At 35.0% G+C, this 25,930-nt stretch overlaps 1 protein-coding gene across 2 annotated transcripts in view; it reads left to right on the top strand.

Annotated features, from left to right (window-relative positions):
* The window catches only part of MAMDC2 (MAM domain containing 2), a 212,589-nt gene that overhangs the window by 134,274 nt on the left and 52,385 nt on the right, over positions 1 to 25,930 (top strand). For both annotated transcript variants that reach the window (XM_074207395.1, XM_074207396.1), the window contains exons 8-9: positions 3,586 to 3,729; positions 6,545 to 6,810. In XM_074207395.1, coding sequence (XP_074063496.1) covers positions 3,586 to 3,729; positions 6,545 to 6,810 — 410 coding nt within the window. The remainder of the gene's footprint in view (positions 1 to 3,585; positions 3,730 to 6,544; positions 6,811 to 25,930) is intronic.

The following is a 25,930-nucleotide window of genomic DNA, read 5'->3' as shown; positions in this document are numbered from 1 at the left end:
TTCATATGTACATCTAGCAGGTTATCTGAAAAAAAGTGTAAATTCCTTTCTACTACATTTTTTAGCTAAGATTAAGAGTGAGAAAGAACAGAAGTTTGGGCCTTTTGCCAAGGGAGCTGATCAATTTTAACTGTTACAACTTTGACTAGAATTATGATATTTATTCCACAAGTATATCTGCAAATAAGCACATCTGTGAGATAGGAAGGAAGGAAGGAAGGAAGGAAGGAAGGAAGGAAGGAAGGAAGGAAGGAAGGAAGGAAGGAAGGAAGGAAGGAAGGAAGGAAGAAAGGAAAGAAGGGAAGAAGAGGAGGGAGGAAGAAAACAAGGAAGTGAGCAAGGAAGGTAGGGAAGGGAAGGAAGAAGAAGAAAGGAAAGGAAGGAAGGGAAGAAGGAAGGAATGAAGGAAAAGAGGGAAGGAATAAAGGAAGGAAAGGAGGGAGGAAAGGAAAGAAGCAAGGAAGGAATGAAGAGAAGATAGGAGGGAAAAGAGTAAACTTAGTAAGTGCTTATTACATGTGAAGCATATACTGCTGAGTGTTTTGGATAAAAATTCAAAAGTGAGCTGTCTTCAAGAAGTTTACTCTCTAGTAAGGGAGAATACACCTATAGGAAATGGAGTTTAGGGAAGGGGGCTCGCTCATAAATCCTTCTATTAGTATTCAGTATCTTTAAATGTTTTCTGGGATCTGATCATCAAGATCTGGCTAATAACTAGAAAACCACCTACAGAGTCCTATCAAATGGAAAGTGAAAAGAAAAAAAGACGAGAGAACTAAATTGTTGAATCAGTCAGCTGAAATCTGCTTTATGATTTTCATTTAGCAGATGTCTGACTTGACTCAGTCTTAGAAACAGAATCCCTTTTTATATAGTTTAGAGCCTTCAGTTTCATCAGAAAATGTCTACTATTTCGCCTTTATCTTGCACCTTTGATACCTAGAAGGAAAAAAAATCATATTATGTTCCAAATCTTTGGCTTTGGGTAGATAATTTGAGGGGTTTTTGGGGGGGGGGGTGTTGTTTTGATTTTTTCAAGGCAATGTGGGTTTAAGTGACTTGTCTCAGGTCATATAGCTAGGTAATTATTAATTGTTTGAGGTCAAATTTGAACTCAGTTCCTTTTGACTCCAGGGCCAGTGCTCTATCCACTGTACTACCCAGCTACCCCCAGGTAGCGGATCTGAACACAAAGCTGTCTTCAAAATCCATAGGCCTGAAGCAGGGTTCAGCTCCATGGTACAGAATAAAAGATGAGAAATATCTAACTCTTCTGAGTTTCTAATTTATTGTGACTCAGAAATGACTCCTACCTTAATTAGATCTTCAATATCAATACCTAACCATCTATAAAACCTTGGTTGGGAAAAGCAATTAATTTGTTGCCCCTCTTCTGATCCTGAAAAATCTTCTCATTTTATGATCTTGTTTGACTTGCTAGAATTCTACTTTACACAAAGGAGTACTATTTCATTGTTCTGGCCCATTTTCAGAGACTTCCAGTTGCTTTTTTTTCTTATTTTTCTATTATGTCATCCCCACATCCTATAGCCTAATTATGACATTCATAGAATCCTATAGCTTTAGCTCTTAAAAATCACCTCGTTTGAATAAGAATCCCAGCTCTGCTGTCATTGTGTGATCATGGACAAATCATTTACACTTCTCTGGATTTACTAGACCTCCATTTCTTCAGCTGAATTCTTCTGTAAAATGAAGGATTGAAACTATGTGATTAGTAAGATCCTTCCCAGATCTATATCAATGATCCGATAAACCTTCATTTTACAAATGAGGCAACAGAAGCCTAGAGAGAGGCTATATAACTCAATCGAGCTTATCTGAGACTATACTTGAGAAGATTTGAATTTAAATGTGGCTTTTGATACATTTAAACAGTGTGACATTGAGCAAGTAGCTTAATCTGTGTCTGCCTCAGTTTCCTCAACTATAAGCTGGGTATAATAATAGGAGACAGTGGAGGATAAGGGGTTTGGCCTTCTAGGGTCCATGGGGTCACAAAGAGTTAAGACACTACTAAACAACAATAATAGCATCTACCTCCCAGATTTTTTTATAAGGATAAAGTGAAATGACAATTGTAAAACACTTAGCACAGTGCCTCTACTCATTTATACTGTTTATTTCTTGAAATTTAACATAAATTGGACTTGTCTTCCAAGCAAGATTATTTTCTTGATTTTTATCAATTAATCAGTCAATAGACTTTTATTATAAGCTGACTATGTGTTAGATTCTATGCTGACAGCTGAGGATACAAAAACGAAAATCAAAGAGAAACAAAAGCCCTCAAAAGGCTAACATTCTATTAGAGAAAACAACATATACATAAATAAGCCTATGTAAAATTGATACAAAATGTAAACAAGATAATCCTTACAGAAGTACTAAGCAGGCCTTGGAATCAAGAATACTGTTATCAGACTTGACTTTTCACATTTTACTTTTAGATTTTCCCTTCTGAGATTTTTTTCAAACAATTTTTTTTCAAGATCTATTCCTTTAGGAATAGAAATCTATTTTTCTGACCTACAAAAGAATATGATTCCCACTTCAGAAATGTCAAATGCCTACCAAGTTAAGATCATTTCTTTTCATGGAAATTTACATGGGTCTTTAAAGAATCACTAGTCAAATTCTTGGACTTTTATCAATTGTTGCTTTGGGGAATGATTTCCTAATATCTGAACTAGACATTGATCTATAAGCTTTGAACTGTAATTTGAGTTTTCATTGCCAAGATGCAGAGGGGTGAGTAAATTAATCCATCCATTGGAATCCCAAAGTTAACCAAAAGGTCACCATAAATTTTGAAGTTTTTCAGATATATTTTTATTAGAGTTTTTGGGATTAGACCTAAAAAGCAAAAATTATATCCATTCCCAAAAGGTAATCTAGCCTGAGATATTAGATCTTGGCAAACTCGGTCTGAATTCATAAAAGCTGAACAGAAGTAGCAGAATCACAGATAAAGCGATTATTCTGACTTTCTGAAGAAAAAATTGCCATAGAGAGCAATGATTTCTTCAGATAGATACTGACATACTATTAATATTAGTAAAGTGAAATTAAAGATATTTCAAAATATTGTGGTGAGAAAGCTGTCTTTAAAAATCAGGAGAACATGGGCGGCTAGGTGGCGTAGTGGATAAAGCACCGGTCCTGGAGTCAGGAGTACCTGGGTTCAAATCTTGTCTCAGACACTTAATAATTACCTAGCTGTGTGGGCTTGGGCAAGCCACTTAATCCCATTTGCCTTTAAAAAAAAAAAGAATCAGGAGAACAGAGACTCTCCAAAAGAGAATACCATTTCAGGAAAATACAACCAAGATTCATAAAGGTATCTGTGATTTCATGAGCATGGGGATCTTCCCCTAAAATTAAATACATGATTCTAAGCTTTCCTCAAGATAACTTTAATTTAAAAAAGAGAGGAGGCTTCTAACCTCAAAGCCCAGTGCTCTTTCCTAGTATATCACATACTATGACCTACCTCCTGTGATTTGACAGACTTATGTATTCCATTCAGATGTTTATACATAACCAGTGATCTACTTCTTGCAGGGGTCTCTTTTGATGCTTCAGAAGCAAGCTGTGATTTTGAAGAAAATCTGTGCAATTTCTATCAAGATAAAGATGGCCCTGGCTGGAGTAGAGTAAAAGTGAAACCTAATATGTACCGAGCAGGAGATCACACTACAGGATTTGGTATATCTAATATTTAGCATGCTTTGTGGGTGTGGTGGTAGTGGTGGTGGGGTCTCTTCTTTTACTTTAGTCCTCTAAGACTTTTTTAAAAGGCATTTCACAACTGTATCTCTAAAAAACAGGAATGGGAGATTGATTATTTAAAATCATCAAATATAAGACTGAGTTGGAACTCAAGATGCTTTATTTCCAATATCAGTTGCCCTGGGAATGGTCAAACTTTTAAAGACTTATTTCAAGTAGGGGAATTATGCTTCAAGAGGATCACTACATCATCTAGTCCAACCTTCTCATTGCACAGATGAAGAAATTGAGACCCAGAGAAATTAGGTGAATTGCTCCAGGTCACAAGCAAGAGAGAGCTAGGATTGGGTCTCTGAGTATCTGAGTGTCTCTGACACTCATTCCACAACAAAGTATCCTTAGTAGCAGATATCTGAGTCAAAAATTTTGACTTGATGGACCCTTTTGGAGGTTAGAATTCCTACCTAATCCTTAAGTACTCAGAGGTCAAAGAAAATTATTCATTTTCATCCCAAGCAGCAAGAATTCCACAACTGGTCAGTCAGCATTTCTGAGAGCCCACTTTTTGATATAAACTATAATGAAAGGGGATTGGGAAAAAGGAGACAATAAATAAAGACGATATTGCCTCTACTTTCTTAAATGCTCAGAATTTATATGTCGTACACAGACATGAAAACAATTGAAGGAAATATTGGAACAACAGTTTGAGATCAGTATGGTACATATTGGAAACCTAAGTGGTAAGAGGGTACCAAGTAGATCAAAAGGTAAAGGGGAGAAGAATTACTTTATTTCTTTTCATTCCTATGTCTTCTGGGATCAACAAAAGCAACCACTCTTAGTTCTAAAGGATTTTCCTCACAACCACCCTATGAAAGTAGTGAAAGTAAATAGACATGTATGATTGCACATGTATAAACTATATCATATCACTTACAATCTCAAGGAGAAGGGAACAGAAGGAAGGACAGGATAAAGTTTGAAACTCAATATTTTTTTAAAAAGCTTAAAATTATTTTAGCATGTAACTGGGGAAATACACACATGTATTTATTTAAAAGCTAAATAGGCAGCTAGGTAGCATGAAGGATAGAGTGCTGATTCTCTAGTCAAGAAGATTTGAGTTCTCATCTCTGCTTCAGACTCTTACTAGTTGATCCTGGGTAAGTCAACTGACTTCTTTCAGTTTCTTCTTCTATATAGTAGGGATAATAATAATAATAATAATAATAATAATAATAATAATAATACCTGCTTCAAAAAAGTTTTTGTAAGGATTAAAATTATTGTATTATATATATTAATGCAATTAGATTGATATTATATAATGCATATTATGTGTAATAAAATATTTTATATATTATAGCATTTTTGTATTATAGAATTTTTATGTAAAATATAATATCATAAGGTATAAAAATAGCATCTACTTGTTATGAGCCCAATTATAAAAAGTATAATAATATAGTATGTATTAAGTGCCTTAAAGTTTAATAATATATAATAATAATAATAATTTATATTATACACAATAATTATTATTGTTGTTGTTAGAGTTAGAATTTATATAGCACTTTCTATGTGTCAGGCACTATGCTGAGAGCTTTATAATTAATATCTTATTTGATCCTCAGAATAAACCTGGGAAATACATACTATTATCATCCCCATTTTACTGCTAATGAAACTGAGGCAAACAGGGTCACATAGCTAGTAAGTATCTGAAGTCAAATTTGACCTTGGGTCTTCCTAACTCCAGGCCAAGTACTCTAGCATTTCACTGAGTATGATGTTATTATTGAACTCTTATTGTTATCTCCATTTTATAGCTGAGGAAACTGAAGCACGGAGAGGTCAAGTACCTTGCCTGTGGTTAAATGATAAAGCTGGGTTTTGAGTCTGTCTCATGACCCCTCCTCCATACTCTCTTTCCACTACCAGGGGTTTTTAACCTTTTTGTGTTGTGGAACCCTTTGGCAAACTGAGTGAAGACTTGGGGACCCTTTGTTGAAACACTGCTTTTAAGTGTATAAAATAAAATGCATATTATCAAGGAAACCAATTATATAGAAGTACGATTATTAAAACTTTTTAAAAAAGAAAAATTCACAGACAACAGGTTAAGAACTTCTGGTCTGCATAGTAATTATTCATGTTGTTCATCATTTCCACACTTGCCTCAAAAGAATTTGATCTTCATACTTCAGGGAGGGGGAGATTGAGAGAAATAGTCTGAACAGGAGATCACATCTGATTTATGCTTTCCAAGACAGACACTTTGCTTTAAAACACATATATGGGTGATAAGAGGTAGACAGAAGAATAACATACAACTTCTAGCTACAGCAACTGCTGCTCATCCAACCTTCTCATGTCCCAAACACAAGAACCCTTCAGACTCTTATCTCTCCAGTACCAATTGGTCAGTCAAAAGAAAAGAATAAATCATCTCCTCTATAGCCTAAACTCACCTTTATTGTCTGGTGACCAAGAACGGGGGGAAAGGGAATCTCACTATATTAATTTACTATGATGACTGGAATCTTTCCATAAGCAGCCTCCTATCAGTAATGGCTTATGGAACTTATTGTGGAGTCCTTCCATTTCCCACTATTACAAACATAACTCTGTAAAACATGTATTATATCACTGAAAGTCCTAGTCTTGGAAATTGTTTCAACCAACAAAATCTATGAGAATAACAGAAGTGGCTTTTTTGTTATTGTTGCATAATATTTTAATAGCAGATCTATTTAATTTAAGTAATAACTAATTCTGCTATTTTCAGGTTACTACTTACTGGCGAACACAAAATTTACATCACAACCAGGCTACATTGGACGCCTGTATGGCCCATCTCTTCCAGGGAACTTGCAGTATTGTCTACGTTTTTATTATGCCATATATGGATTTTTTAAAATGAGTGATACCTTAGCTGTCTATATCTTCGAAGAGAACCATATAGTTCAAGAGAAAATCTGGTCGGTTTTGGAGTCCCCACAGGGAGTTTGGCTTCAAGCTGAAATCACCTTCAAGAAGCCCATGCCTTCTAAGGTACTGTCAAACCAATCTTTTTTCCCACTGTTCAAGTATCGATCTATGCTGAGTGAGATTCCAATGCAGTGTGGTTTAGTGAATAGACAAATGTTGGAATCAGGAAGATCTGAGTTCAGATTCTATCTCTGACATGTTCTGGTATGTGCCTCTAGGCAGGTAGACAGTCAGAGACCTGGTCAATCATAAATCGCAGAACAGGTGTTGATCTCTATCACAGATATGGTAACATACATTAAAAGCATGATGAGGGGCAGCTAGGTGGTGCAATGGATAGAGCACTGGCCCTGGAGTCAGGAAGACCTGAGTTCAAATATGGCCTTAAACACTTGAAACTTATTAGTTGTATGATCTTGGACAAGTCACTTAACCCCATTGCCCCACTCCATCCCCCCCAAAATTATGAAATACCACATCTAGGTCACACAGTAGAGTATCAAGCTTGCAGTCAGGATGATTCATCTTCCTGAGTTCAAATCTGGCCTCAATCACTTACTAGCTGTGAGACCATATGCTCTTTGCTTCAGTTCTCTCATCTATAAAATAAAATGGTGAAAGAAATGGCAAACTTCTCCAATATCTTTGCCAAGAAAACTCGAAATGGGGTTATGAAGTGTTGAACATAACTGAAAAACAACTGAACAATGAAATACCACTACATAAACTTGCACTGAGACTGTTAAACTGCACCAGCAGAAAAGATGTTCTTCTTGCCTTTAGTTTTCGTCTCTATGACCTGTACTTCTGACACAAAACTACAAAAGAAATTTAGTAGTTAGTTTATTTGTTTCATCCAGAACAACTCAAAGACTGGGAGTGTATGTACAAGGATGAAATAAAACAACTCAGCTTTCATCTAAAATTCAAAATGTCCCATAAAAAGAAAGGTGGAGAAGGTTAAAAGAGGGTCAACACATTGTGTCATAATCAACTTATGAGACCTCTAGCTAAAAGAGAAATGGGATGGAATTCATAGCCCAAAGGAAATTTCTGCTGCTGATCATCTAAGATTTAAATCCAGTGTCCACCCCATGGGACCCTCTAGTTAATCTTAATTGCAATTAGAAAACAAAGAGAGAATTTCTTCAAGTATACCTCAATACTATGGGGAACATGAAAAAAGTACCAAACACAATTCCTACTTGTTAAGGCTTGTTAAAGCAGCTATATTTCTACTTTACAAGTTTGGAGCAGTATAGGAAGAATGAGGTAGGGGTTCATCTCACTAGAGACATTTAAGTAAAGACTGAATAATCATTTATCAAGTATATTATCGAGTGAATTCTTGTTCAAGAACAGTTTAAGGTTTTTTTTAAGGTTTTTTTGTTTTTTGCAAGGCAACTGGGGTTAAGTGGCTTGCCAAGGCTACACAGCTAGGTAATTATTAAGTGTCTGAGAGCGGATATGAACCCAGGTACTCCTGACTCCAGGGCTGGTGCTTTATCCACTACACCACCTAGCCGCCCCTCAAGAACAGTTTAGCAAACTAGAAGGCCTCTAACATCTCCTCCTACTCTGAGATTTTGGTCATTTTGGGATGTCTATAGGCAGTTTCAAGCAGACCTTACTGTAATCATCCTATCAGAAGATTGCCAGAATTCTGATATCATTGGAGTAATACTGACTTAAGAGAGTATTCATAACCTTCTTGAGCATTAATGGTTAAACATTTATCTACTTATGACCAATCCAAGGAATTTATGAAGAGCCAGAAAATTAGAATATTCTGAGTCTCAACTTGTGATTTTCTGCTGAAAAAACAATCAGGTCCAATTACTATACTGTTACTAGTTTCTGGTTTGCTCAGTCAGAAATTATCATTTAACTTTTGATCTTTTTTATTCTGCCCTAATACTAAAATAGTGTTTGTTACTCCAGCAGTATTATAAGTTCCCTGCCTTGCCTGTCATTATTTGACAAGAAAACTTAAGTTTTCTTCCCAAGGCTACGATCTTAGACAAATGTATCATTGTTAACTATTTCTTTTCTTGTGTAAGTGGAAATTATTGAAAGAGAGGGTTTATAATCCTCTATTGGAATTTCATTCATTTTTATATATTATGTACAATGATGACCTTGGAATAACAGCACATCAATAATTCAGTCAATAAGCATTTAGTAGCAGCTATCATATGCCAGGTCCTATACTAAGCTCTGGAGGTAGAGATATACCAGAGACAACTCCTGTTCTCATATAGCTCAAATATAATGGGAATTACATCAGAATTACATAAGTTTACCCAGACCTCCAAACTCTCGTAAGGCAATAACTGAGGTGGCTATCAAGTCCTATAGAAACATATGATAGAAGTAGATGTCTTCTTAGACAGAGAGAAGAGTTCATTCATAACAAATGTCACTGTATCCCAACCAACTGTTGAAAAGAAAGAGATTTCCATTTTAGGCAAACTTTACCCTGGAATCTAGCCTTCTAGTCAGAGAAGGGTAAGTATTGCCTAAGTAGTGAGTTGCTTTATGAATAACACTATCTTTGAGAGTTGGGAACTGTCCTTCTAGAAGAGAAGAGAGTTCCTGAGGTGCAGGCTACTTAGAAAAAGAAGAGGATCACTCACGTGGCTCCAACATCCAGAGGATGTTATAAGGAAAAAGCCGTAATTTGGGGGTAGAGGGAGCAGGGAAGAGATCAGAACTTTGTTCAGATCTCTGATTTCATTTGTATAGGAAATACTTCTAAGATAATCCCTTTACCAATGCAGATTGATATTTGTTCTATAAATGTAAAGAATTGCTTCAGGAGCTGAAAAGTTACACAAATTGTTTCTGTTAGAAGTTGAATTTGAACTCATCTTCCTGCCTTCATCTCCACTATACCATGTCACTTCCACTATTGCAGTTTAATCTTTAGACAGTACAGGTCTAAGGAGAAGGGTCCAGCACCCCTGTGATGTATATGCCTTTCAGAGGAAGCTCAAATGGTAAGGGTAATTTTGAGTCTGATCAGAGTTGGGGGAGAGGGGGTGGTGTCAGTGATGCCGTGAAGTACCTTGTGAGATAAAGATAAATTTTCCTCGAATGTTTATCCTAGTTTGGTTCTCTTTATAGACTCTTTTCTATTCTATGTTTGTTTGGGTTTTTTTCTCTGTATGTTTATTTGTATCTGTATCAGTAGCATTTGACATCCTCGTCATTTTGCCTGGGATGAAATAAAAGCTATCTTCTACCTATAACCATATTGTTACCTTGGTTGTGTGTAGAGGATCTAGAGATCCTCTTGAGGATCTCTTGAGGAAACCTAGATATGAGCTATATCTATGATATGTTTGGAGATCTTTCTGAAATAAACTCTGGGTGGGGACAGTGAAACAGAGAATAATGACCTTTGGAGTCACCTCTGGAGATTAGACTTAGCCCTGGTGAACTCAGAGAATTTACCAAAGTTCTTCCCTGGATACCCTTCCTTTCCCTTTTCAACTTCCTTTTATGTGTATCTTCATTATAGATTGTTTTTCATATTTATATCTCCAACACTTATCATTAGGCCAGACATAGAATAGATACTAAATAAATATTTATTGACTGATGAAAGCTGACCAGAGTGGTGAAAGGATTCAAACTTATGCCATATGAGGATCAGATGGAAGGACATGAAAAGAGAAGACTTAACTGGGGTGGGGCTAATGAAATAATACTGGTTTGAAGAATCTGAAGAGCTGTTTCATGATAGAAATATTATTTCACTTGATCTCAGAAGATAGAATTAAAAGTAATGGATAGAATTTAGTGAGAGTCAAATTTGAAGTCAAGATAAGGAAAGAATATCTAATAATTAGAGCTGTCCAAAAGTGGAGGGAGCTGAATCAGGAAACCATGAATTCCATATTGCGATTTAAGGATGAATGGCCACCTACCAAGGATATTGTAGAGGAAATTCATGCTATGGGCAAGAGTTGAAGTAGAAAACCTCTAGGATTTCTACTCTGAGTCTGATTCTATATAAGAGTAAAGATCATGTAATTTTACCAAGTTCCATGGGGGAAAAACCTTACTCTGAGCCTTTTCTTGTTCTTTAGGGTATTACATACTTGTGCCAGAGGTCACTATACTGTGGCAAGTTAGATATCATTCTGTGTATGAGTCCTACATCCTAACAAGATATTGAAAAGAACCAGAGCCATCTCCTTTGGTAATGGGAAATTTCTGAAGTCCACTAGATCATTGAGAGGAGACATTAAGTAAGATTATAAAGAAGTGATCCAATAATTCAATTGTAGAGCTATAGCCTAGAAATATTATTTTCAGGAACTATTAAACTAATGGGAAAAGATATATCTGCTCAAAGAATTTTGTAGCGATGCTACTTATAATTGTAAAAAACAACCAAAAACCTGGTAGCAAATTAAATGTACAGTAAAAGTGGAGTAATTAGATAAACTGCAATATATTTTTATTAGAAAGATTTTATTTATTTTGAGTTTTACAGTTTTCCCCCATCCTTGCTCCCCTCCCCCACCCCCAACAGAAGGCATTCCATTAGTCTTTACATTGGTTCCATGGTATACATTGATCTCAGTTGACTGTGATGAGAGATAAATCATAACTTTAAAGAAGAAAAATAAAATATAAGAGATAGCAAAATTACATAATAAGATTACGGGCTTTTTTTCTAAATTGAAGGTAATAGTCTTTGGTCTTTGTTCAAACTCCACAATTCTTTCTCTGGATACAGATGGTATTCTCCATTGCAGATAGTACAAAATTGACCCTGGTTGTTATATTGATAGAATGAGCAAGTCCATCTAGGTTGCTCATCACCCCCATGTTGCTGTTAGGGTGTATAATGTTTTTCTGGTTCTGCTCATCTCACTCAGCATCAGTTCATGCAAATCCCTCCAGGCTTCCCTGAATTCCCATCCCTCCTGGTTTCTAATAGAATAATAGTGTTCCATGACATACATATACCACAGTTTGCTAAGTCATTCCCCAACTGAAGGACATTTACTTGATTTCCAATTCTTTGCCACCACAAACGGGGCTGCTATGAATATTTTTGTACAAGTGATGTTTTTACCCTTTTTCATAATCTCTTCAGGATATAGACCCAGTAGTGGCATTGCTGGATCAAAAGATATGCACATAATGTAACAGATTTTTTGTGTTCAGTCATTTAATCATACCCAACTCTGCCTGCCCATTTTTGTGGTTTTCTTGGCAAAGATACTGTTGTGAATTGTCATTCTTCTTATAGGTAAGGAAACTGAAGTACACACAGTTAAGTGATTTGGGTCACATAGCTAGTAACTATCTGAACTCAGGAAGATAAATCTTCCTGACTTCAGATCTGGCATTCTATCCATTGCGCCACCTAACTACTCAAGCATAACCGATAATATAATACAATTAAGATCAATAAAAATTAAGAAATAGGGACATATCTTTAGGAAATAATACAAAGACAAAACAAAACAAACAAAAAATCTAAAACAGAGAATATATTGTCTATGAATATTTAAAGGAAAAATGAAAGGGAATGGATAAAAATGCTGATAGATATTTAGACAGAATCAGTGAAACATTTCATTGGTTATATTGATGTGAGAGAGGTAGTATGGTACAATGGATGCCCCCAGAGTAAAGATATCAATAGATTCTAGGGACAAAAGACTTCAGAAGTCATCATCTCACCCCATCATTTTACAAATGTTGAAACTGAAGTCCAGAATAAACATAGTGACTGATCTTGGGATGAGATCAGGTCTCTTTTTTTCAGTGAGTGGTAACAGAGCCAAGTTAAACTATATATTGGGCCCCATCAATAGATTACAGCCATATATTTAGAAATGGAAGATTCTTTTTTTTTTTTTAGGTTTTTGCAAGGAAACAGGATTAAGTGGCTTGCCTAAGGCCACACAGCTAGGTAATTACTAAGTGTCTGAGACCAGATCCGTACCCAGGCACTCCTGACTTCAGGGCCAGTGCTTTATCCACTACACCACCTAGCTGCCCCGAAATAGAAGATTCTTTAGGGATGATTTAAGGTGATAAAGAAGAGGTAACTGAGGTCTAGAGAAGGGCAAATTAGAATTATCATAAGATAAAATTTTAGTGTTCTATAATTCATCCATTCCATAAGCAATTTTAGTCTGCTTTATCCTCTTAGTTGTAAAATTGATATATTTAAGCCAGTCTTTTATAATTATATGGCATATATATAAACTTAAATTATATAATAATTCTTAAATATTTTATTTATTATTTATATTTAATACATATAATATAGAAATCTATCACAATATATGACATTGTGATTATATTTTACATGTTGTCTATGTTACACATAAAACAGTATAATTATATATTATAAATATATTATCACATAGTATTTATATATTATAATACATTGATATAATGTATTATATTTTCTGTTGTGGGGTTTTTTAGGTGCCATGCCTAGTAAGGTTGGGTCTTGGGTGTGGCAGGTATACCAGATGTGGAGACTGAAATTTGGAGTTATATTTATGTTTCCCCTTCCCACAACTAAATATCTAGGGCTATGGGTGTGGTAGTGGCAAACTGTGGCCAGGGTGGTATGGAGAGGAAACTATTCTTTGTTTTCATGAGTGACATAACATTGAAGGACTTCAATAGGGAGGGTCCAAACATTTCTGCAGTACACATGCATGTTATAGAGGAGAGAGAGAACTGGTTCTGGAATAACAGAACACAAGTTCTCTCACCTCTGAAGCTTACCAGTTTCATCTATAAAATAAGAAAATGAAAATAGCTGACCTCTGAGGTCCCTTATAGCCCAAGATCTATGATCCTATTATCCTTTATATTTGTGCAATCCCCCTTGAAGCACTAGAGAGTTCAGGATTTGACAGAGCCATAGTATTTAAATATGAATGATTACATGGTTTCTCCATGTGGTTTTTCTCCATAGAGAAGTCAAAGTTAAAAACATTCTTTTCCACTGGAGAGTAGTTTTAAAAAACAACAAAACAACAGAAATAAGCATGTTGACTATTACTATCTATTGGTAACCATTGTTAACCATCATGGTTACCTGAGTTCAAATCTAAACTTGGATATGTGACCTTGAGCAAATCACTGAGCCTGTTTCTCTCAATTTCCTCATCTATAAAATGTTGTGAAAATAGAAAGAGATAATATTCATAAGGATTTTGTAAATGCTAGCTATTATTATTGACTCTAACTTTTCTTTTTTCCTAACTGTATGATTACACGTTGCTTAAATTCTCTAAACTCCAATAGTTTTATCTTTTAGAGTGGGGATAATAATTCTTACATGGCCCATCTCATAGGGAGGAAAGGACTTTACAGACCTTAAAGTAATTTGAACTGCTCTTATTGTACCTAATTTGTCCAAATATAGAGGACCTGGAGTCAGAAGAAATCTGTTTCAGATCCCAGTCAATACTTACTGATATATATATATATATATATATATATGTATATATATGCATATATACATATATATAATGAACATATATTCATATTCATAAATTCTAGGGGGATATGAATAGATGTGGGTGAGGTAGGTGGTACAATGGCTAGATCACTAGGCTGAGAACCAGGAAGACTCATCTTCCTGGGTTCAAATTTGAGCTCAGACACTTACTAGCTCTGTGACTCTTGGCAAGTCACTTAATCCAGTTTACCCCACTTTCTTCATCTGTAAAATAAGATGGAGAAGGAAATGACAAACTACTCTAGGATCTTTGCCAAGAAAACTCCAAATGCAGTCATGAAGAGTCAAACATGACTGAAAAAAATGACTGAAAAATAGGTATTCTTCCTACCTCATATCATTGTTGTTAATTAAAAAACCAAAATATTCTGAGGGATCTCAGAGCTTTTAAATCTGACCCCATGATTTTGAATAACCTAAAAAAGACTAAGTTCAGAAAAAGTCAAAGAGACTAAATTTTAAAGGGAATTTGGGGAAAAAAAAATCTATGAATGGACACTGTCCCAATGAGGTTTTTAAATATTATTTTTCAGTCTTTCCCCTCATAAGCAGATAACCCTGACATTGGCTACAAAGTGTACTTTCTTCTATCTCAATAATTCAACACCTAAAATTCAAGCAGAAAACATAGCCCCCTTTTCAGCTCGGATACACACTCACAAAGATTCTAAATGTCTGCTTTTATGTGATCAGTCTCCCAAACAGTCTGCAAAGGCAATGTTTTTCAGCTGTTTCAGAATCTTTTCAGGTGATGCCCACATTTAAAGATAATGCTTGAAAGGCCACAAATCAAGAGGAGACTTTTTTTCTTTCGGAACAGGGTTTTTGGTTTTTTTTGTCTAGGCTAAATGCAGAACAGATAACCAAAAGTTATCTTGACAATATTTCCCAGAGTTGGGGAGAAGAGAGAATAAGTCACTACAAAATATCTTTCTTAAAAGCCGATTGTGAGCAGAAACTGAAGAGTGATTATTAAAAAAAACTGTAACAATTGAGGATAAGCATTACCCTTCAAACATTCAGATCCTTTGTTGAAGACTGTGCTTTGATGTGTGAGTGAATCATCTTATGACATGAAGATTTAGTCTTTTCAATGCAACCTGTCTGAAGTCAGTCTTTTCTATAACATTGCATTTTAAGTGTAATGTTAATTTAAAACAATGAAACGAATTTAATATTCTGTCCATTATGGGTTCCTTTTTTTAGAAGAAAAAAACACATAAAAGACACATAAGCAAAAACATAGTTAAGTATTACCTAATGTTTCATTGTCTTTAAGGGGGAGGATAATGAACTGAATTATAGATATAGTATTGTACTGAACACAGGAACCAGGAGACTTAGGATCAAATCCCACTTTACTTACTAGCTAAGAAATACTTAACAAATTTACTTCTCATTGTTTTCTCAGCTCTAAAATAGAGTATTACAAATGCAAAAACTAAGAGACAGAATTTCTGGGTTATTAATTATCAATTAGTTAAGTTAAGTGATAATAAATTGATGATCAGTTATTTCTCTCAATAACAAAGAAAAAAACATGGAGAGCCTGAAAGCCTCAAATATCTTTTAAAAAGGAATGCCCCTGAAAAATAAAAATCAACAAATAAAAATCAATCAAATTTAATGAGGTCATAGGTTAGAATTCTTCACTTTCACCTACTGAGAATGTGACTTGATCTTGGTCTCAGTTGTCTCTGGTTACCTGGACAGGAGAATCATCTCTATCCAGACCACTGTGGTTGGTTTTCTTCTTCATAAACTGTATCACTCTAAATTATAATGAAGGGATAGGGGCAAGAACTCACCCAGAATGGATTTTGTTTATACTCTAAACAGAAGCAACCTCTCTTAGTTGGGTGGGGTCTGACTCAAGATGAAAATGTATGGTCCCCAAGGGTTAGAAGTAATGTCAGTCAGCCATGTCTTAAAGATTGACCTTCTACTTGAACTGGAATGAAGAAGGAAGAAACAGAGAAGTCAGGATCCTAATTTAATAATTACTTCTCAATATAATAAAAAAAATACTTTTTCCTCAGGAGACTCAGACTTTAGATTAGGAAAGGACTAGAGGTCATCAAATCCACCTCCCCCATCCTATAGATATGAAAATTGAAGCCCGAAAAGACTGAATGGGGTAGTATAGCAATCAAGTTTTGAACTCAAATCCTCTGACTATATTTAGTGCTGTTTCCACTTAACTCTTTTAAATCCTTTTTTTTATATTCAGTGGTAGCTGGCATACTTATTAGAGGGTGATTAACCCTCTATTAAGATGAATGAGTTGTGATGATAGAGGAATAGGGAAAAAGACTTTGTTTCCACACTTTAATGTTACCTTCTTGAGGGCAAGAACTATCTTGTTTACTTGTACTTATATCTCTGGTGCTTAGCACAATGTCAAATATGTAATAGCTACTTAATAAGGATTCTCTCCTATCTTTTTAGGGTCACATAAATAATTACTATCTGAGGAAGGCTATAAACCCAGACCTTCCCTACTGTATCAGAAGGAGTTAGCCAACTACTCAACATCAACCAATAGGCAGTCATTAGGAAGGGACAGAGAAGCTGTCAATTGTAGTCATGGTCAAGAACAAGGTTATAAACAAAGCCATTAAGGTATCCTACACACAGATGGAAAGTCACAAGAAGTTCCATAGTGATAATATGATATTCTTAAGGAAATAGTAAAGGATGAGAGACAGACACTTGGAGCTCCTTGTTCCATAACCCACCCCTATTCAGGAACAAGAATATGCTCAGGGACTATCTTCCTCTGCATGTTTGTTTTCAAGACTGGGACCTGCTACATCATTGAATGTGCTAACATCTAGGACTATTCAATAAAGATTGGTAAAGTCAATAAACTAGCCTACAGGATGTTTATCAATCACCAAGGGGAAAAGTAAAGTGATAGAGCTGTCCATCATAAGGTGAATATGATCATTAATAACTGAACAAGCTATGAGTCTAGCTCCAAAACTGTCTTGCCAACCCAAGACAAGTGACTGACTCTGATGGTTCAACTTCCCTGATACAAAAATACTACACATTAAAGTCAATAAACCCTGACAAGATAAAGGCTAAAAGATCTAAGAGTAGCTAAGTGGCACAGTGGATAGAATACCACATTTGTAGTCAGGAAGACTCATCTTCCTGAGTTCAAATCTGACCTCAGACCTTTCCTAGCTGTGGGACCTAGACAAGTCACTAAACCCTGTTTACCTCAGTTTACTCATCTGTTTTGTAATTCATAAAAGGAAGATACAAAAACAATAGCTAGCAGGACAGTCCCTAGACTGCCCCCCCCCCAGATGGTGCAAGTCCTTATCAATCTATGCCTGGATTATGAAAATGACCTGCTGGTAGGTCTGCCTACCTCAAGTCTCCATTCAATCATTGACTAGATTTTCCTATTAAATTCTTATATGGGAAGACAACATTTACAGAAAAATTGTGGCTAAGGAAAGAAAAGTGCTTCAAACTGAGAAGTCACAGGGGATGGAATCATAGGGCCTTTACTCTGGAAATGATAGCTGTATTGATTTAATTACTATTTGCATAGCAAGAACTAGAAGGTGGATAATACATGTATGCCAGTGGGATATGTGGCAAAGAAATTGGTACATGATCATGCTAGTGCCCACTATATATTGACTCTCACCAATCAGGACAGCCTGTGTGTGAGAGTTCCAAAGATGAGTGATTTGAATCCCCCAAAGCATAGTAACAAGAGTTCCTGATCAGAGGGTAACAGCTGCAATGGTATATTGTAGGGACTTGGTTGCTATGAAGCATTGAAGTCTTAGCATGATAGAATAAAAGTTGGAAAAGAGCACTGATTGAGACCTTCTTATTAATTAATTCAACCCTCATTTTATACTTGAGAAAACAGGCTTAAAGAAGTTGAGTGATTTGTCTATGCTCACATGATAATTGGAAGTATCTTTTTATAACCATCCTAGAGAAAAGGGAGTATGTGGTAGAATATGAAAGTGATATGAAAGAAAATAAACCAAAGGCTACATTCAATTAGGCCAAAATGCATCAAGAGTATCTTTAGAAGAATGGAGTCCAAAGCATCAAGCATAAGTAAACAAGAACATACTAGAAAAGAAAGGGGAATAACAAGTATTGGTGAAATTATGGTGGTGTTTTATGCAACTTCCTTGTCTAAGATGGCATTCTTTTATAGTGGCAGCATGCCAGTCATGCCTCCTCCTCACTCTTCTGTATCTGTGTTGCCATGGCTCTGCACCACACCCTCTGCTAGTATTTATCCCTTGAGCTACACCTCAGTTGTCAGAATTCTTTCTCCAGCCTCTTTTTCTAATCCAACAATAATTTTCCTGGGGAAAGAACAAGAGTTAGAATTAGGCATGGGTAGCCTGCTCTACCTTGCCTTCAGGGAGCCATTGTTTGATACAATTCAAGAAATATTTCTCAAACATCTACTGTGTGCAAAGCACTGAAGTAGGTAGGGAAAAATTACTCTCTCTCATATCACTATTTATATCACTATTCCCTTTTCTCCAGAATGACTGCAAAAGAATGCTTCTAATTGCTGAGCAACCATGGTCAAGTCACTTAATCTGTTTAGCCTCAGTTTCCTCAACTGTAAAAGTGGGAGTTGGATTACAGGGCTTCAGGACTCCTTTCTAGCTCCTACTATGATCCCTGCCCTCAAGGTACTAATGGTATATATAGCAAGAGGATGTAACATAGAAAGATGATACTAATACACATACTACAATATGCCTGTCTTAGAGTGAAGCAAAGTAAAATTTCATGTGAAGTCTAAGAGGATAAAAATTGTCACCAGAACTATCATAGAAGACTTCATCTAATGACAATTCCATTCTGAATCCTGTGACCACGTGCTGTAGGACAAGAAAATCAAGGAAGACAATGATGACGATACCTTTAATGGAAGGTTAAAAAACCCATAAAAGATAATCGTCTTATTTATGGAATAGTTAAGAGATTAATATCACTGGATCAAATAGTACCTGATGGAGGAAGTAAAGTATAAAAAAGACTGGAAAAGCAGAAGTTACATTATGAAGGACTTTGAATGCCAAACAGAAATTTTTATATTTGATCTAGGAGGCAAGAGGTAGTCAATAGAGTCTATTACATAGGAGGATAATGTGGTGGAGCCTGTGCTTTAGAAAAATTGCTTTAGTACCTGAATGGAAGATGTCTGGGAATGGGGAGAAACTAGAACCAGAAAGACCACCAGCAGGCCATTGCAACAGTCCAGACTTGAGGAGATGAGGGTGTGACTGTGTCAGAGGAGAGAAAGGGGCATATTGAAGAGATGTTACAAAGGTAAAATCAACAGGCTTTAGCAATGGCCTGAGGTGGAGGGATACTGAAAGAGTGAGGAGACCAGGATGGCACTTAGGTTTCAAGCCTGAGGGACTGGCAGGATAGTATTGCCCTATACAGTAAAAAGGGACGGTAGGAAGTGAGGAGGGTTTAGGGGAAAACATAACGAGTTCTTCTTTAGATTTACTGAGTTTAAATTTTTTTTTGATTATCCATTTCAAAATATCTGAGGGTCTCAGTCTGTTTTCCATCTCAGATGGGAGATTAAAGGTCATTGGAGAGATGGGGTAGAGGTGAGGGGGTAGGATTATCAGATCTGACAATCATCAGCAGAGTGATACTAATTTAATCCATAGGAAAGTGATGATATCACCAATTAAAGAAGAGAGAATGTAAATGAAGAGAACCCAGGACAAAACTCTGTGGGATAGCTAAAGTTAGAGGGTATGATCTAGATGAGAATTCAGAAAGGGAGAATGAGGAAAGATCAGATAAGAAAGAGGAAAAATAAGAGAGTGTGGTGTCCTAAAAACTTAAAAAGAAATAAATATTAAGGAGGAAAGGGTTATCAATAGTGTCAAAGGCTGTATAGAGGTCAAGAACAATGAGGATTGAGTAAAGGTCATTGGATTTGACTAATAAAAGATCACTGATAACTTTGGATGGAGCAGATTTGGAAGAATAAATATGGAAGCCCAGTTGTAAGAGATTAAGAAAGTGAGAAGAGAGAAAATAGCTTAGAATTTCTGACTTCCTTCAAAGTTTAGCTAAAGTGTTACCTCCTACATAAGCTCTTTCCTAATCACCCCAGACTATTTTTTATTTATTTTCCATATATTTCATATTTACATATGTGTAAATTTTTTTGCCCAATAGAATTTAAACTCTTTGAGCACAGGGATTACTTCATTTTTTGTATCCCCAGTTCCTTAGCAAAATACCTGCCACATAATAAAGTATTTAATAAGTGACTATTGAATAAATTAGTGAATGATGCAAGAATCTAAATTCTTCAGTCACATTTTCTGAAATGTGATTCCAATTACATTTTCCCTAAAGTCCTTCCCAACTCTCTTGATTCTAGATTTCTGTCTATAATCTTTCTGGATCATGCTATTCATTGGAACTTCAGCCCTCATATCTTCTACAGATGCTAAAGGAAATACTGACTTCAAAACCAAACAAGCCAAGAAATTTAGTTTATACTATGCTAAAACATATACTTTCCTTAGGAATAAGGAAGCACAACTGAAATAGCAATACAAAAGTTCAGCTGCAGATCTGTGGAATATCAAGACCCCTCTAACCCAAAACTTAGATGAGTACTAGTGCATAGAGACTTTCACACTAGGAAATGCTGGAACCTGATCAATCTTTGTTGCTTTTCAAAGCCAAGTGTTGAACTAAACCAGATGCACCTATGAAGAAAGGAATGGCATAACCAAATTAAGCATTGGTCGGCCAAACATCTATTTTTAAAACAAATCCTCAAATTACCTTCTGTGGTATCCAGAAACTCTATGTGTGTGTGTGTGTGTGTGTGTGTGTGTGTGTAAAAAGGCATATTACAATTTAGCCACAATTTCTAAAAATACATTCTTGCAATTGAGAACTTGGAAAAACTTAAGCTTTCTCTTTTAAATGTATTTTCGTGAAAACACAAGCTCTATAGCTATATAAATATCGGGTTCTTATATGTTGTTTTCTTTTATGGTATCATTATATCTTCATTTACCCTATGAATAAATAGTTAAGTGAATGGTCTCAAGATGGATGGTATAGGCTACAACTATTTGTGTCAATAATGCCTTAATTACAGGACACTGAACGTTTTTATAAATGGATTATAATAATTTCCTAAAGAATTATCCTCTTTAGTCTTTTGTCAGTGAAGCCAAGTTCTTTCTTGAGCATGTGATTTCAATTTACTCAGAATCAAACTGTTTAGTAAATTAGCAAGGGATTCAGGTACTTGACTTTGTTTTGTGAACATCTGCACTGGCACATAGGTTGGAATGTTTCTACCTGAAGATTTGATACCCTTTCCTAAAAACTTTCCCTTCATGTTGAATGGTGTAAAACAGCTGCTCAGTTTAGATAGTGAAACCTAACTGGTGAAACTGGTTGGGAAGTATTCCTAACCCAGTCAGAAAGTAAACTATTTATCAACAGTGTTTAAGGGATCCTTAGGCTCATTTTTAAAAGTAAAAATCCATTTGAGGTCTGGTGCTTGAACTACTAACTAACTCTTGGTAGTTGCCCAACAATGGATTTTTTTTTCCTTTTTTTATTTCTTGTGCCTGAAAATTGAAATTGTACCAAGACCCTTTCTGCTAATGTTTTGGGCAGGTCTTCAATAGTTGGGAGGTTTTGCAACATCTTATCATAGGATTATAGGATTTAGAGTTAGAAGGGACCTTAGATAACATCTGGTCCAAGAGAAATAAACTTTTCTTTTGAGTCATGGGTCCCTTTGGCAGTCTGGTGAAATCTATGAATCTCTTCTCAGAATAAATGTCTTTAAATGCACAGATTAAAACACATAGAATTTCCTTTTTTATTTCTTTCTTTATTTTCATCCATTTGTATATGCATATTAACAAGTTACAAAATTTTCTTCCACCCTTCCTTCCTACCCCCCCTCCCCTCAGGAGGGATAGCATTTTATATATATATATATATATATATATATATATATATATATATATATATATATATATATTATATATAATATATATATAGTTAAACATATTTACAAATTAGTAATTTTTTGGCATGAGGAATTAGGATTAAGGGAAAGATACATAAGAGATAATTTTTAATAAAATGTTCATCAGATTCCGTAGGGGTGTTTTTTTCCCCCATGTTTTGTTCTGTTTTGTTTTTCTTCCTCTGGTTGGGGATAATATAGACCATTATAGTCATCCTAGCTCTCTAGACTGTGGAGAGGAGTTGCTTCCATCAAGGTTGTTCAGCTCATAATGCTGTTGATGTGTACATTGTTCTCTTGGCTCTACTCTCTTCACTCAGCATCAGATCCCATAAGTTATTCCATGCTTCTCTAGAGTTCAACCATTGAGTATTCATGTACCATAACTTGTTTAGCCATTCCCCAATTGATGGGTATCCCCTCAATTTCCAATTCTTTGACACTAAAAACACACAGAATTTCAAAGGAAAACATTTATTTTGAAATCATTATCAAAAATATATTTTTTAAAAAGTAAGCTTATAGTTCTCAGATTTAGTCTTATTTCCTCATTTTACATTAAGAACCAGGAAGGTCAAGTAATTGAAGATCACAAATAATAATTAGTTTAGTTTTGAAAAAAAGGTCCTGATTTCAAACCCTGGTGTTTTTTCCTACTAACCCATGATAAAGTCAGGAATTTGGGTTTTATTGCTGGTTTTTGTTTTAAGCTTTGATATTACTGAATTTGAGCATATAAAAAAGAGAGGTGATTGTTTTGGGTAGATGAAAATCAACTCTTGGCACCTCTCACCAACCAGATGCTCTCAGAAAAAAAAAGTAGCTTTTGCTATTATCTTTAAATCATAGTTTGGGTCCCTCGGTGGCCTGAAATCCTGATGATGGGTTTCAACATGAACTTAACATATCTCTTATATACACCCTCACATACATACACACTGCTCTAGAAAAATCAATTCTTAAAACATGTGATCAATGTTACTAAAACATTTCCAGAGAGTAAACAATCCTATTTCTAAAAGAGAGCAAAATGAATATTAGTAAGCAAAATTTGATTCCTTTTTGATGATGATGATAATAATAATAACAATAATTTGTATAGTATTTGGTTTACAAAGCACTATATATAAGTGTGTGTTATTTCATTTGTTCAACATAACACTCCTGTGAAGATGTTATTATCATCATTTTACATGAGGAAACTAAGGGACTTGTCTAAGGTCACACAATGCTAAATGGCAGAAATAGGATTTAAACTCAGGTCTTGCTGATTTCAAATCCTGTGCTCTATCCACTATACTAACTAGCTGTCTCTGTTAATACCTTGTTTACAATTATTAACTCATTTTCATCTTGAAGCTAATATAATGGCCCCTAAATTTCATGTGGTTCCCTACTATTTTTCTTCAGTGAATTTCTTTTAACTGATAAGCAGGTAAATCCAAGTTTCCTGAATATCAGAGAAAACAGAAAACTCAAAGATAAGATTTCACTGCAGGTTTTCCTTACTCCAAACCTTCATTTTGTCCACTATTCCACATTGCCTCCCTTAGAAAAAAATGGGTTAAGAAAATGCAAGATTGAGTTTTGCAGTCAACTAAGGCAAAAACTTGGCAAAAATAAACATCTGAGTAGGGACAATCTTCAATTTTTAAATTATGTAAGCTTATTTTGCCCTTATTCCTTTTCCCCTCTAGTTCCAAGTCTGTATGTATGTGTGTGTGTGTGTGTGTGTGTGTATATATATATATATATATATATATATATATATATATATATATATATATATATATAAATAGTTAGGACTGCCAATCACATTAAGGAGTATAGGTTAAAAAAAAAGAGAGAGAGATTGCCACTCAAACTAATCAGTTTTAATATTGACCATTCCCTGGTAAATGGATTTTGGGATTTTGAAATTTGATATTGAAATTCACAGAAATTCACAGAAAACCTAAAAATGACCCTTCACTTCCCCATCACTTCCTCATAATGGGTTCTGGTCCTAGGTCTATTAGTTGCTACCTATATGACTTGGACAAGCCATTTAACTTGTCTTCAATTTCCTCATTAAAATATGGAAGAATTGTGTTCAAATCCTTCCTGTGATACTCTCCATGTGATCAGTCATAATTTCTTGAAGCCTCAAGCAATTTCCCAAAACTTATCTAAAAGTTGGATATGACTTGCTTTGGTGGAGGGATTTCTAAAGATAGCAATGACTAACATTTTCATATATATATTTCATATATTTCATACATGTTTCATACATATATCACATACACACTATGTATTAGCCCCTGTGCTAACACCAAAGCAATAATTTTTCATGTATTTGTTGAACTCTGTGTACTATTTTATTCTGCCACTACATATAATTTAATTTTGGATGTATCTATTTTAGTGTGATAAAGAGAACATTATTATTTAATATTATTTGTTGTTCTAATGAAAATAGTTCATGGATTTCACAATGAGGTTCTATTATGAGAGTTGCAGACATGATTAGATAATCCCATTATGTTTAGATGACCTATACCCAGATATTGTTGCATTTAATATTCTTATTATGTTCATATTCATACTCAATTTTAATTTTGGAAGTTTGAGTAATATTCATTTATTCATGATAAAGTCCTGCTTTGTATGTGCATTTCATTTAAATAATAGAAGCTCCACTTGACTATGCAAAAATATCTCTATTATACTATCAGATTATACATGTTTCCTAATGAAAGAAAACCCAATGTATGGAAATTTTGAACTTACATATAAACTATATTCAATGATTATTCCTTTTACAAAAGTAGTACACTGAACAGTTGAATGCAGGGTCTTTTTAAACCACAAGTTCTATTTGTAAATTTATACTCAATCAACTTCTAAGAATTCAATTAGCATAAAACTTTTCAAAGTCTTTTGTGAAGTTGAGGTGCATTTACTTCTTAGGAGTCAAATTCACAATTCTTCATCCTTTTTCCTACCTTTACCCTTAAATAAACATGTTTATCTAGAGTATATATAAGAAAAATATTCTAGACCCTAGGGATCAGGGTTTATCAAAAATAGAATAAATACAAATTTAATCTAAATACTAAACCCATCTTGGTCATAGTGATAATTTCCCAGAATAGGAAATAATCCTTTCCTTTCATCTGACCTCAGCCAGGTCCAGTCATTCGATATGATTTGCTACCCCAAGCATACTATGTAATGCAACATGAAGGTCCTCCAAAGATATAGGTAGATGGCATCATAGCACTAAGTTGCAAAGAGAGAGACAGGGTTGGAAGAGTTCTATTAATTAAACAAACTAATCTTGTTTATGCATTTATTTCAATGATATTCAATGCGCAAAAGATGCAATGCTATCAGATAGTTCTTGAATTTAAGGCTTGCAGTCATAGTTTGAAAGTGGTCTGTGATTGAATTAGTAAATTGATTATATTTTAGAGAGAATCATTAATAGATTTGTTGATCAGCATGTATAGATAAGTCACAACTGGTGTCCTGGTATGTGGTAGTGAAATCCTGTTATTTCTTTGTATTTTATTTGGCCATCTTGAAGATTCATTGGTAATGACTAAATACAATGAGGAAAGAGCCAGAAGATAATGATTGGTAGA

This window comes from Macrotis lagotis, chromosome X (genome assembly GCF_037893015.1).
Source record: "Macrotis lagotis isolate mMagLag1 chromosome X, bilby.v1.9.chrom.fasta, whole genome shotgun sequence".
In the NCBI taxonomy this organism is placed as follows: domain Eukaryota; kingdom Metazoa; phylum Chordata; class Mammalia; order Peramelemorphia; family Peramelidae; genus Macrotis; species Macrotis lagotis.
This window is presented reverse-complemented; position numbering and strand designations above follow the sequence as displayed.